Consider the following 11423-nt stretch of genomic DNA (forward strand, 5'->3'; position numbering starts at 1 on the left):
ATGCATTTTTTTTTTCGCATCAGACACGTAATTTATAGCGTCAGTTGTGTGTTCGCTTTAGTATTACAGTTTTCATCACCGGCTTGTGAGGACTGATACAGATTTACAATAGTAATATTTCTTTCTTACTTGTAGCCTGCTTTCATTCATTTAAGATGGTTTACTTATAAATAGATCTAATACAAAACGTCTAAATATAGAGAAAAAATTAAAAATTAAAAACCAAGAGACATAAATTTTTTTTTTGTATAGTAGTAATAAATTATGAGAACCTTTCAAAAAACATGAGAACAACCCATATTTTTTTATTTACATAAAGAATATGATTATTTTTTTTATCGTTTTCGTCACGTCTAACGAAAGACCACGCGAATCACCTATGTCCATGGGTCTTATCTATATAGTTCAAGGCATTACTAGAGCAAGTAACCTGGTAAATTATTCGTAAAACAGTCTTACTGAGCTTCATAGACTCGGCTGCAGATCATTTTTAAAAATAAATAAATCGATTGTTGTAGTTGTTTCCCTTGGTTTGTAATTGACAGTTATATCCCTTAGTTTTGTTCAAATATTATTTTTCCGACTTTTATGACGATCACTTATGGTTCACGTATCAGTACAGAGAGATGGATTATATTTCAGACAATAGCGAAGACCATTAAAGTCGCGGGTAGATTTAATCCCCAACCCCTCTCCCATCGTCACAGCAAAGTAAGAATTCAACTAAAATGATGTTCTACGCATTGTTTTTTACCGACATTTTTCTGCGGAGGGGCTTTTGAAATCCCTGAGAGGGGTGGGGGAGGGTGAGGGGCGGACACTGTTAAAAGTATATATTTTCTATATAAATTCTATTTCGTTCCTGGGGAGCGGGTGTGGCTGGGTGTAAAGTGTACCAGGTGGTTTCATGTATAGAGTATGATGTGGTTGGATTTAAATAGTATTTTATGGTTTTTCTGCTACAGCGTGGCTGGGATTTAAAATTACGGCTGGTTGATCGTTTAATAACGTCTTCTAAGGGGTACGCTGTGGTCGGTTGTACAATTCTTAAGCAAGTGGTTTGAAATTTAAAACGTATAGATGATAAATAATAGTATAGTCTCTTGTTAACATAAATTACATACGCACCTGCTTGAGTTGAACAAATAAGCACACAAAAAAATACAAGCTGATTTGCCAAGAAACAATAAAACTGCCTCATTATGAAATATTGTCTAACATGCAAAAATGACCTCAGCTTGCAAGCAACAAATTTAATAGCATGGCTTAATTTCGTGTTTTCGAATTATTTTTTTTCCGATTGTTATACTTGTCTAAACGCTAAAGTCAAGAGTTAAAAATAGAATCAAAAGGTCAACCAGTAGGATCCTTATCTGTAAAAGTATTCAGATCTAGTGTCATTTAGCCAGCTAAGTATGGTGTAGAATGCTGTAGAAAGTAACTTTTAAAAAAATCGGCTGTAACATATGCAAAAACGTATACCGAATTTAAATGAAACGGTGTGGCCTAGAGGTAGTGAGCTAAACTGCCAACCCGATTGTCTCGAGTTTGAATTCTTGTCCAAGTAACAAGTATGTCTCTGGGTCCACTCAGCTCTAATAGGTACCTGACTTACTTTAGGAAAAGTAAAGCCGGCATTGTATGGAGACGAAAACGCTATCACTTCATATGCCGAGGGCACAGAATCTGGTGAACTCTACTTTACTTGCCACATGGACCGTCAGGTTCGAAAATGGATTTTTACTCGACTATATTTAGAGTATTCAATTAACACTTTCTTCTAGCCAGTAGATATACAAACAATAAGAAAACGAATTAAAATGCATTGCTATATCACACCGGTCTATATCACACTGGTCTATATCATACCGGTCTATATCACACCAGTCTATATCACACTGGTCTATATCACACTGGTCTATATCACACCGGTCTATATCACACCGGTCTATATCAAACAGATCTATATCACACCAGTCTATATCACACCAGTCTACATCACACCGGTCTATATCACACCGGTCTATATCACACCGGTCTATATCACACCGGTCTATATCACACCGGTCTATATCACACTGGTCTATATCACACTGGTCGATATCACACCGATCTATATCACCCTCCTACCCTTGTTTTGAATGTCGTCTGCAGTAGATGCCTGAAAGACATTTGCCCAAACATGACAATGTGTCTATTTCCAGGCTGTTGGTAAGGATTGTCTCAATAAGACAAATGTCCGTTAAAAAAAAAACGACAATCGGACAAGTGACTTTGGGGAAAACTTTTAGCTTATGGTTTAATAATGTCTACCATTCTTACCAAATTATATCTGAACGATAAACCACATCTACCCTTCTCGTTTTACATAAAAAAGTTCTTAAGAAGTGGTTTTTAACCTTTTTGGATGTAACGAACCCCTTCAGTTTCATAAGCTGATTTACGGAACCATTCTTAATCGTTATTTCGTCCACACTGATAACATCCGATGGTGAATCATATGAGTCGGGTGTGTGTGTCTTGACCTCCGCCGAACCACTGAGACTGACTTGCAGAACCCGAGGGGTTCGATCGAACCCAGGTTAAAAACCTCTGTTTTATAGTTTTCACACAATTTTAGATGTAAAAGTTTTGTAAATAGTACTGAATGTAGGTAACCTTGCTTGACTGTGTTTATGGGAACGAGATTATTACCTCGTTCAATTGACATTGACAGCGAATATGACAAAAAGAAAGACTGCCATTATAGGCCGACTACTAAACATGTGGTTGTCCACAGGCGGCAACCTTTTGAGACTCAAAATTTACAATTTACCATAATACCCATTTTTTAAAGAGCCACTAATAATTTAATTTTAATATTATGATATTTAATTAGGATTATTTATATATATATATATATATATATATATATATATATATATATATATATATATATATATATATATATATATATAATTATATATATATATTGCTTTAAATTTGAAATTATATTTATTCATATAAAAACATACAAATGTGAACGGTTAAAGTATTTTAGCTAGCTCTGCTAGCATAATAAAATCCGTAATCAAATTATATAACTATAATTATTGAATAATATTTACAACAGTTTGGCATTCTATGCTGTTTGAAAGTTTGGTTAAATCTGGCTCATAACTTGTTATTTTCATCTTCACACCCAAACAATCCACTTCATCGACGATAGGCTGTTTCCCTTTCCTTGTCGATTTATATTTAGCTTATTTAGTTTCTTTGTGATATCCACCACAAAGATGACTGTTTCAATTCGAGAACAGAGTTTCTTCCAGGAATCTCCTCGGGTGCACCCCCCCCCCTGAAGAAAGTCTACCGCCCGAACGAAATTATATATATATATATATATATATATATATATATATATATATATATATATATATATATATATATATATATATATATATATATATATATATATATATATACATATAATATATATACTTTTAACAGTGTCCACCCCACCCAAGAAATTTTAGTCGCCCCCCCCCCCCCTCGGAGAAAAAAGTCTGGAAGAAACTCTGGTCGGGATGGACAATTTAATAGGAACTTACTTCCTATTTCAAAGTCCATTGAAATAGGGAGTAACTAAACATTCTAATAGAATAGCGAGTGTTGATTGTTTACATTTAATATGTTATCGTTTTGAAAAAAAATATTTTTGTGAGTTTGGAAAATAAAATAAAATAACTATTAATATTTGTGCATGAAACTGAAGTGTCGCATCTTGCCATCAAAGGACCCGCATGCGGCTCGCAAGCGTCAGATTGCCGACCCGTGGTTGTCCCTCTCCATAGCAATTAATTTTTTTTTAATTTTATTTTTTTTTTACAATTAATACCATGTATAGTAGTATCAAAATATAACTATTTATCTTGAATGAAGAGAAACACATGGTTTTTTATTTAGATAAAGAATGTGATTATTTTTTTATCGTTTATGTCACGTCTATCGAAAGACCACTCGAATCACCTATGTCCAGGAATCTTATCTAAATAGATCAAGGCATTACTAGAGCAAGTATCCTAGTAAATTATTCGTAAAACATTCTTACTGAGCTTCATAGACTCGGCTGTAGATAATTTTTTTAAATAAATAAATCGATTGTTGTAGTTGTCTCCCTTGATTTGTAATTAACAGTTACATCCCTTAGTTTTGTTCAAATATTATTTTTCCGACTTCTATGACGATCACTTATGGTTTAATTATCACTACAGACAGCTGGATTATATTTCAGACAATAGCGAAGACAATTAAAGTCGACGGGTAGATTTAATCTCCAACCCCTCTCCCATCGTCACAGCAAAGTAAGAATTCAACTAAAATGATGTCCTACTCATTGTTTTTTACTGACTTTTTTCTGCGGAGGGGCTTTTGAAATCCCTGAGAGGGGTGGGGGAGGGGGAGGGGCGGACACTGTTAAAAAAATAATTTTTCTATTTAAATTCTATTTCGTTCCTGGGGAGGGGGTGTGGCTGGGTGTAAAGTGTACCGGGTGAATGGATGTAAAGAGTATGGCGTGGTTGGATTTAAATAGTATTTGATGGTTTTACATCTACGGCGTGGCTGGGACTTAAAAGTACGGCTGGTTGATAGTTTAAGAACGACTTCTAAGGGGTACGCTATGGTCGGTTGTATAATTCTTAAGCAAATGGTTTGAAGATTAAAACGTAAAGTTTATAAATAATAGTATCGTCTCTTGTTAACATAAATCACATTCTTACCTGCTTGTGTGGAATAAATAAGCACACAAATAAATGCTAGCTGATTTGTCAAGAAACAAGAAAACTGCCTCATTGTGAAATAGTTGTTAACATACAAAAATGACCTTTGCTTGCAAGAAACAAATTTAATAGCATGGCTTAGTATCGTGGTTTTTTTTTTGGTACTTTTTTTCGATTGTTAACCTTGTCTACATGCTAAGGTCAAGAGTTAAAATAGAATCAAAAGGTCAACCAGTAGGAACCTTATCTGTAAAAGTATTAAGATGTAGTGTCTTTTAGCCAACTAAGTATGGTGGTCCTTGATAAAGTTTGATGTCGATTTAGACACCTTCGGATACAGGACATGTATAGTTTTATTTGTAATATAATAAAGAATAAATTAAAAAAAAAATAATCACTTAGTTAGTTTCCGTACAAAATGCTGTAGAAATTAACTTTAAAAAATCGGCAATAACATATGAAAAGACTTATACCAAATTTAAATGAAACAGTGTAGCCTATAGGTAGTGAGCTAAACTGCCAACCCGATTGTCTCGAGTTTGAATTCATGTCCAAGTAACTAGTATGTCTCTGAGTCCACCCAGCTCTAATAGGTAACTAACTCATATTAGGAAAAGTAAAGCCGGCTGTGCATAGAGACGACCACGCTATCCCTTCATATGCCGAGGGCACAGAGGACACAGAAACAGGTGAACTCTACTTTACTTGCCACATGGACCGTTAGGTTCGAAAAAGGATTTTTACTAGACTATATTTAGAGTATTCAATTAACACTTTCATCTAACCAGTAGATATACAAACAATAAGAAAACTAATTAAAATTCATTGCCATATCACACCGGTCTATATCTAACAGGTCTATATCACACTGGTCTATATCACACCGGTCTATATCACCGGTCTATATCACACCGGTCTATATCAAACAGGTCTATATCACACTGGTCTATATCACACTGGTCTATATCACACCGGTCTATATCACAAACGTCTATATCACACTGGTCTATATCACACTGGTCTATATCACACCGGTCCATATCACACTGGTCTATTTCACCGGTCTATATCACACCGGTCTATATCACACCGCTTGACTGACTGTGTTTATGAGAACGGGATTATTACCTCGTTCAATTGACATTGACAGCGAATATAAGAAAAAGAAAAAACTGCCATTATAGTCCTACTACTCAACATGTAGCTGTCCATGGGTCGGCAACCTTTTGAGAGCCAAAATTTACAATTTACCTTAATACCCTTTTTTTAAAGAGCCACTAATATTTTAATTTTTACATTATGTTAGTTAATTAGGATTATATATATATATATATATATATATATATATATATATATATATATATATATATATATATATATATATATATAGGCCTATATAAATATATATATTTGCTTTAAATTTGAAATTATATTTATTCATATAAAAACATACAAATATGAACGGGTAAAGTATTTTAGCTAGCTCTGCTAGAATAATAAAATCAGTATTCAAATTATATAACTATAATTATTGAATAATATTTGCAACAGTTTGGCATTGTATGCTGTTTTAAAGTTTGGTTAAATCTGGCTCATAACTTGTTATTTTCATCTTCAAACTCAAACAATCCACTTCATCGACGATAGGCTGTTTCCCTTTCCTTGTCGATTTATATTTAGCTTATTTAGTTTCTTTTTGATATCCACCACATAGATGACCACTCTCGATTCGAGAACAGAGTTTCTTTCAGGCATCTCTTCGGGTGCCCCCACCCCCCTGAAGAAAGTCTACTGCCCCGATCGAAATGGAATATAAATATATATATATATATATATATATATATATATATATATATATATATATATATATATATATATATATATATATATATATATATATATATATATATAATATATACTTTTAACAGTGTCCACCCCACCCCAGAAATTTTAGTCGCCCCCCCCCCCCCGGAGAAAAAAGTCTGGAAGAAACTTTCTTTAGGATGGACAATTTAATAGGAAGTTACTCCCTATTTCAAAGTCCATTGAAATAGGGAGTAACTAAACATTCTAATAGAATAGCGAGTGTTTATTGTTTACGTTTAATATTATATCGTTTTGAAAAAAAATATTTGTGTGAGTTTGGAAAATATAATAAAATAACTATTAATATTTGTGCATGGAACTGAAGTGTCGCATCTTGCCATCAAAAGACCCGCATGCGGCTCGCGAGCTTCAGGTTGCTGACCCATGGGCTGTCCCTCTCAATAACAATTAATTCAATGTATAGTAGTAACACCAGATCAGCATCCATCTTAAAACGTATGATCTACACATATTTTTTATTTAAATAAAGAATGTGATTACTTTTTTATCGTTTTCGTTACGTCTATCGAAAAACCACGCGAATCACCTTTGTCAATGGATCTTATCTAAATAGATCAAGGCATTACTAGAGCAAGTAACCTGGTAAATTATTCGTAAAACAATCTTACTGAGCTTCATAGACTCGGCTATAGATCATTTTTTTTTTAAATAAATAAATCGATTGTTGTAGTTGTCTCCCCTGATTTGTAATTGACAGTTACATCCCTTAGTTTTGTTCAAATAATGTTTTTTCGACTTTGTCTGACAATAACTTATGGTTTACTTATCAGTACAGACAGATGGATTAATTTTCAGACAATAGTGAAGACAATTAAAGTCAACGGGCAGATTTAATCCCCCACCCCCTCTGCCATCATCACAGCAAAGTAAGAATTCAACTAAAATGATGTCCTACGCATTGTTTTTTACCGACTTTTTTTCTGCGGAGGGGCTTTTGAAATCCCTGAGAGGGGTGGGGGATGGGGGAGGGGCGGACACTGTTAAAAGTATAATTTTTCTATTTAAATTCTATTTCGTTCCTGGGGAGGGGGTGTGGCTGGGTGTAAAGTGTACCGGGTGGTTGGATGTAATGAGTATGGCGTGGTTGGATTTAAATAGTATTTTATGGTTTTTTCTGCTACGGCGTGGCTGGGACTTAAAAGTACGGCTGGTTGATAATTTAAGGACGGCTTCTAATGGGTACGCTGTGGTCGGTTGTATAAATCTTAAGCAAATGGTTTGAAGATTAAAAGGTAAAGTTTATAAATAATAGTATAGTCTCTTGTTAACATAAATCACATACTTACCTGCTTGTGTGGAATAAATAAGCGCACAAATAAATGCTAGCTGATTTTTCAATAAGCGATAAAACTGCCGCATTGTGAAATAGTTTTTAACATACAAAAATGACCTTTGCTTGCAAGAAACAAATTTAAGAGCATGGCTTAGTTTCGTGTTTTCGAATTATTTTTTTGTCGATTGTTATACTTGTTTAAACGCTAAGGTCAAGAGTTAAAAATAGAATCAAAAGGACAACCAGTAGGAACCTTATCTGTAAAAGTATTCAGATCTAGTGTCTTTTAGCCAACTAAGTATGCTGGTCCTTGATTAAGTTTGTTGTCGATTTAGATGTCGATTTGTAATATCCAAACAATAATAATAAATAATAATTAGAACATTTTATTAATTTCCGTACAAAATGTTGTAGAAAATACAATTTACAAAAAAGAACGGTTGCATCATTTGCAAAGACTTAAACCGAATTTAGACGGAACAATATAGCCTAGAGGTAGAGCACTAAACTGCTAACCAGTGGCATAGCGAGGTCGGGTGTCACCCGGTGCGGCACTTAATGGTGTCACCCCACCAGAGGCGTAGCGACCCTTCGCGATTTGCACCCCCCCCCCCCTCAAACTTTCGATTTGCACCCCCCTCAAGTTTTTCTCTATATATTTTGCTATTTTTTGCCTTGGTGTCACCACCCCCCCCCCTAAATGGTGTCACCCGGTGCGGTCCGCACCCCCATCCCCCCTCGCTACGCCCCTGCTGCTAACCCAATAGTCTCGAGTTCGAATTCGTGTTCAAGTCAAGTATATCTTTGAGTCCACCCAGCTCTAATAGATACCTAACTCACGATAGTAAAAGTAAAGATGACGGTGCCTAGTAACGACCACAATATCCCTTCATATAAAGAGGGCACAGAAACAGGTGAACGCTACTTTACTTGCCACGTGGGCAGTCAGGTTCGAAAAAGGAATTTTACTTGACTATACTGGATTTATAGAAAGAATATGGCAAATTGTTTAATCAACACTTTCATCTAGCCATTATATATACAAACAACAAGAAACGAATTAAAATTTATTGCTTTATTACACCAGTCTATACCACACTGGTCTATATCACACCGGTCTATATCACACTGGTCTATAGAGCACCGGTCTATATCACACTGGCCTATATCACACCAGTCTATATCACACTGGCCTATATCACACCGGTCTATATCACACCGGTCTATATCACACCGGTTTATATCACACCAGTCTATAGCACACATATTATATATCACACATATTCTATATCACACCTGTCTATATCACACTGGTCTATATCACACCGGTCTATATCATACCAATCTATATCACACCTGTCTATATCACACAGGTCTATATCACACCGGTCTATATCACACCGATCTATATCACACCGGTCTATATCACACCAGTCAATATCACACCGATCTATATCACACCGGTCTATATCACACCAATCTATATCACACCTGTCTATATCACACAGGTCTATATCACACCGGTCTATATCACACCGATCTATATCACACCGGTCTATATCACACCGGTCTATATCACACCGATCTATATCACACTGGTCTATATCACACCGGTCTATATCACACAGGTCTATATCACACCTGTCTATATCACACATGTCTATATTACACTGGTCTATATCACATGTCTATATCACACCGGTCTATATCACATGTCTATATCAAACAGGTCTAAATCACACCGGTCTATATTACACCGGTCTATATCACACCTGTCTATATCACACCGGTCTATATCACACTGGTCTATAACACATGTCTATATCACATGTCTATATTACATATCTATAAAAAATGTCAATATCACACCTGTCTATATCACACCTGTCTATATAACACCGGTCTATATCACATCGCCTAAATCACACCGATCAATATCACATGTCTATATCAAACAGGTCTAAATCACACTGGTCTATATCACACCGGTCTGTATCACACCGGTCTATATTAGATCTGTCTATATCACACCGGTCTATATCAGACTGGTCTATAACACATGTCTATATCACATGTCTATATTACATATCTATAAAAAAATGTCAATATCACACCGGTCTATATCACATGTCTATATCACCCTCCTATCCCTAGCTATAACGTCGTGTGCAGTAAATGTCTGAATGACACTTGCCAAAACAGGACAATTTGTCTCTTTCGGGCATTTGTCGGATCCAGGCAACGAACCCCTCCAGTTTCATATGCTGATTTACCGAAACATTCATAACAGTTATTTCACCACACTGAAAAAAATCTGATCGTGAATCATATGAGTAGGGTGTGTGTGTCTTGACCACCGCCGAACCACTGAGACTGACTTGCAGAACCCGAGGGGTTCGATCGAACCCAGGTTAAAAACCACTGTTTTATAGTTTTCACACAATTTTAGTTGTAAAAGTTTTGTAAATAACACTGAATGTAGGTAGCCTCGCTTGACTGACTGTGTTTATGGGAACGGGGTTATTACCTCGTTCAATTGACATTAACAGTGAATATGACAAAAGAAAAACCAAAAAAAAAAAGAATATTATATTACTAACTAAACAGTTGGCGGTCCATCTCAATAAAAATAAATACAAAATAAAATGTAGTAACCATATTTTTTAAATTTTATAATAGCTTTTGATATCTTCACGCTAGATGATGGGTTGAAAACTATGTCACTAACAGTCAAGAAAGTTGGCAGCCATTAGTAATTCCAGCGCAATTTCAGGGGCAATTGGAAACTCTGGAATTTCAGTTGAAGATTTTGTGTACCTGACTTTATAGGTAAAATACATGCACACTTTCTGGAGGACATAAGACGGAATTTCTCTAAAGTTAATTTCATTGTTCTCATGCTCTGAAAATTGACCAGAACCACTTAACATTACTTTGATGGTTCCAGATGTTAAAGCATGATCTCTCTTTACAATAAACTCATGTCCGTCTGAAGATATCAGTTTGACATATTGGGAGTTTGGACCTTCAATGCCACCATATACTTTCTCTTCAGCATCTTTCTTTTTATCTTTGATGTCAGACATTTTAAAGTTTCTAGATGATAGTTTTATCAACAAAGCAAAAACATCAGGAATCATTGTTTTCTTTTTTTTATTTAAATTTAGATATAAATGTGATTACTTTTCTTTATCGTTTTCATCACGTCTATCGAAAAACACGCGAATCACTTATGTCCCGGGATCTTATCTAAATAGATCAAGCCACTACTAGAGCAAGTAACCTGGTAAATTATTCGTACAACAGTCTTACTGAGCTTCATAGACTCGGCTGCAGATCATTTTTAAAATAAATAAATTGATATGTTGCTTTTGTCTACCTTAATTTGTAATTGACAGTTACCTCCCTTAGTTATGGTCAATAATTTTTTTTTTCCCGACTTTTATGACGATCACTTATGGTTCACTTATCAGTACAGAGAGATGGATTATATTTCAGACAAT

General features: G+C 35.1%; 1 protein-coding gene across 1 annotated transcript; it reads right to left on the reverse strand.

Annotated features, from left to right (window-relative positions):
* Positions 1 to 10611: 10611 nt before the first annotated feature.
* LOC131929042 (elongin-C-like) lies at positions 10612 to 11016 on the reverse strand. The gene has a single exon (XM_059285226.1). It carries the CDS (start codon positions 11004 to 11006, stop codon positions 10644 to 10646), a length of 363 nt encoding a protein of 120 aa, XP_059141209.1. The 5' UTR covers positions 11007 to 11016; the 3' UTR covers positions 10612 to 10643.
* Between the last annotated feature and the right edge of the window lie 407 nt (positions 11017 to 11423).

Source organism: Physella acuta, unplaced genomic scaffold (assembly GCF_028476545.2).
Source record: "Physella acuta isolate Inbredline_101_S28 unplaced genomic scaffold, ASM2847654v3 ptg001585l, whole genome shotgun sequence".
NCBI classification, from domain to species: Eukaryota; Metazoa; Mollusca; class Gastropoda; family Physidae; genus Physella; species Physella acuta.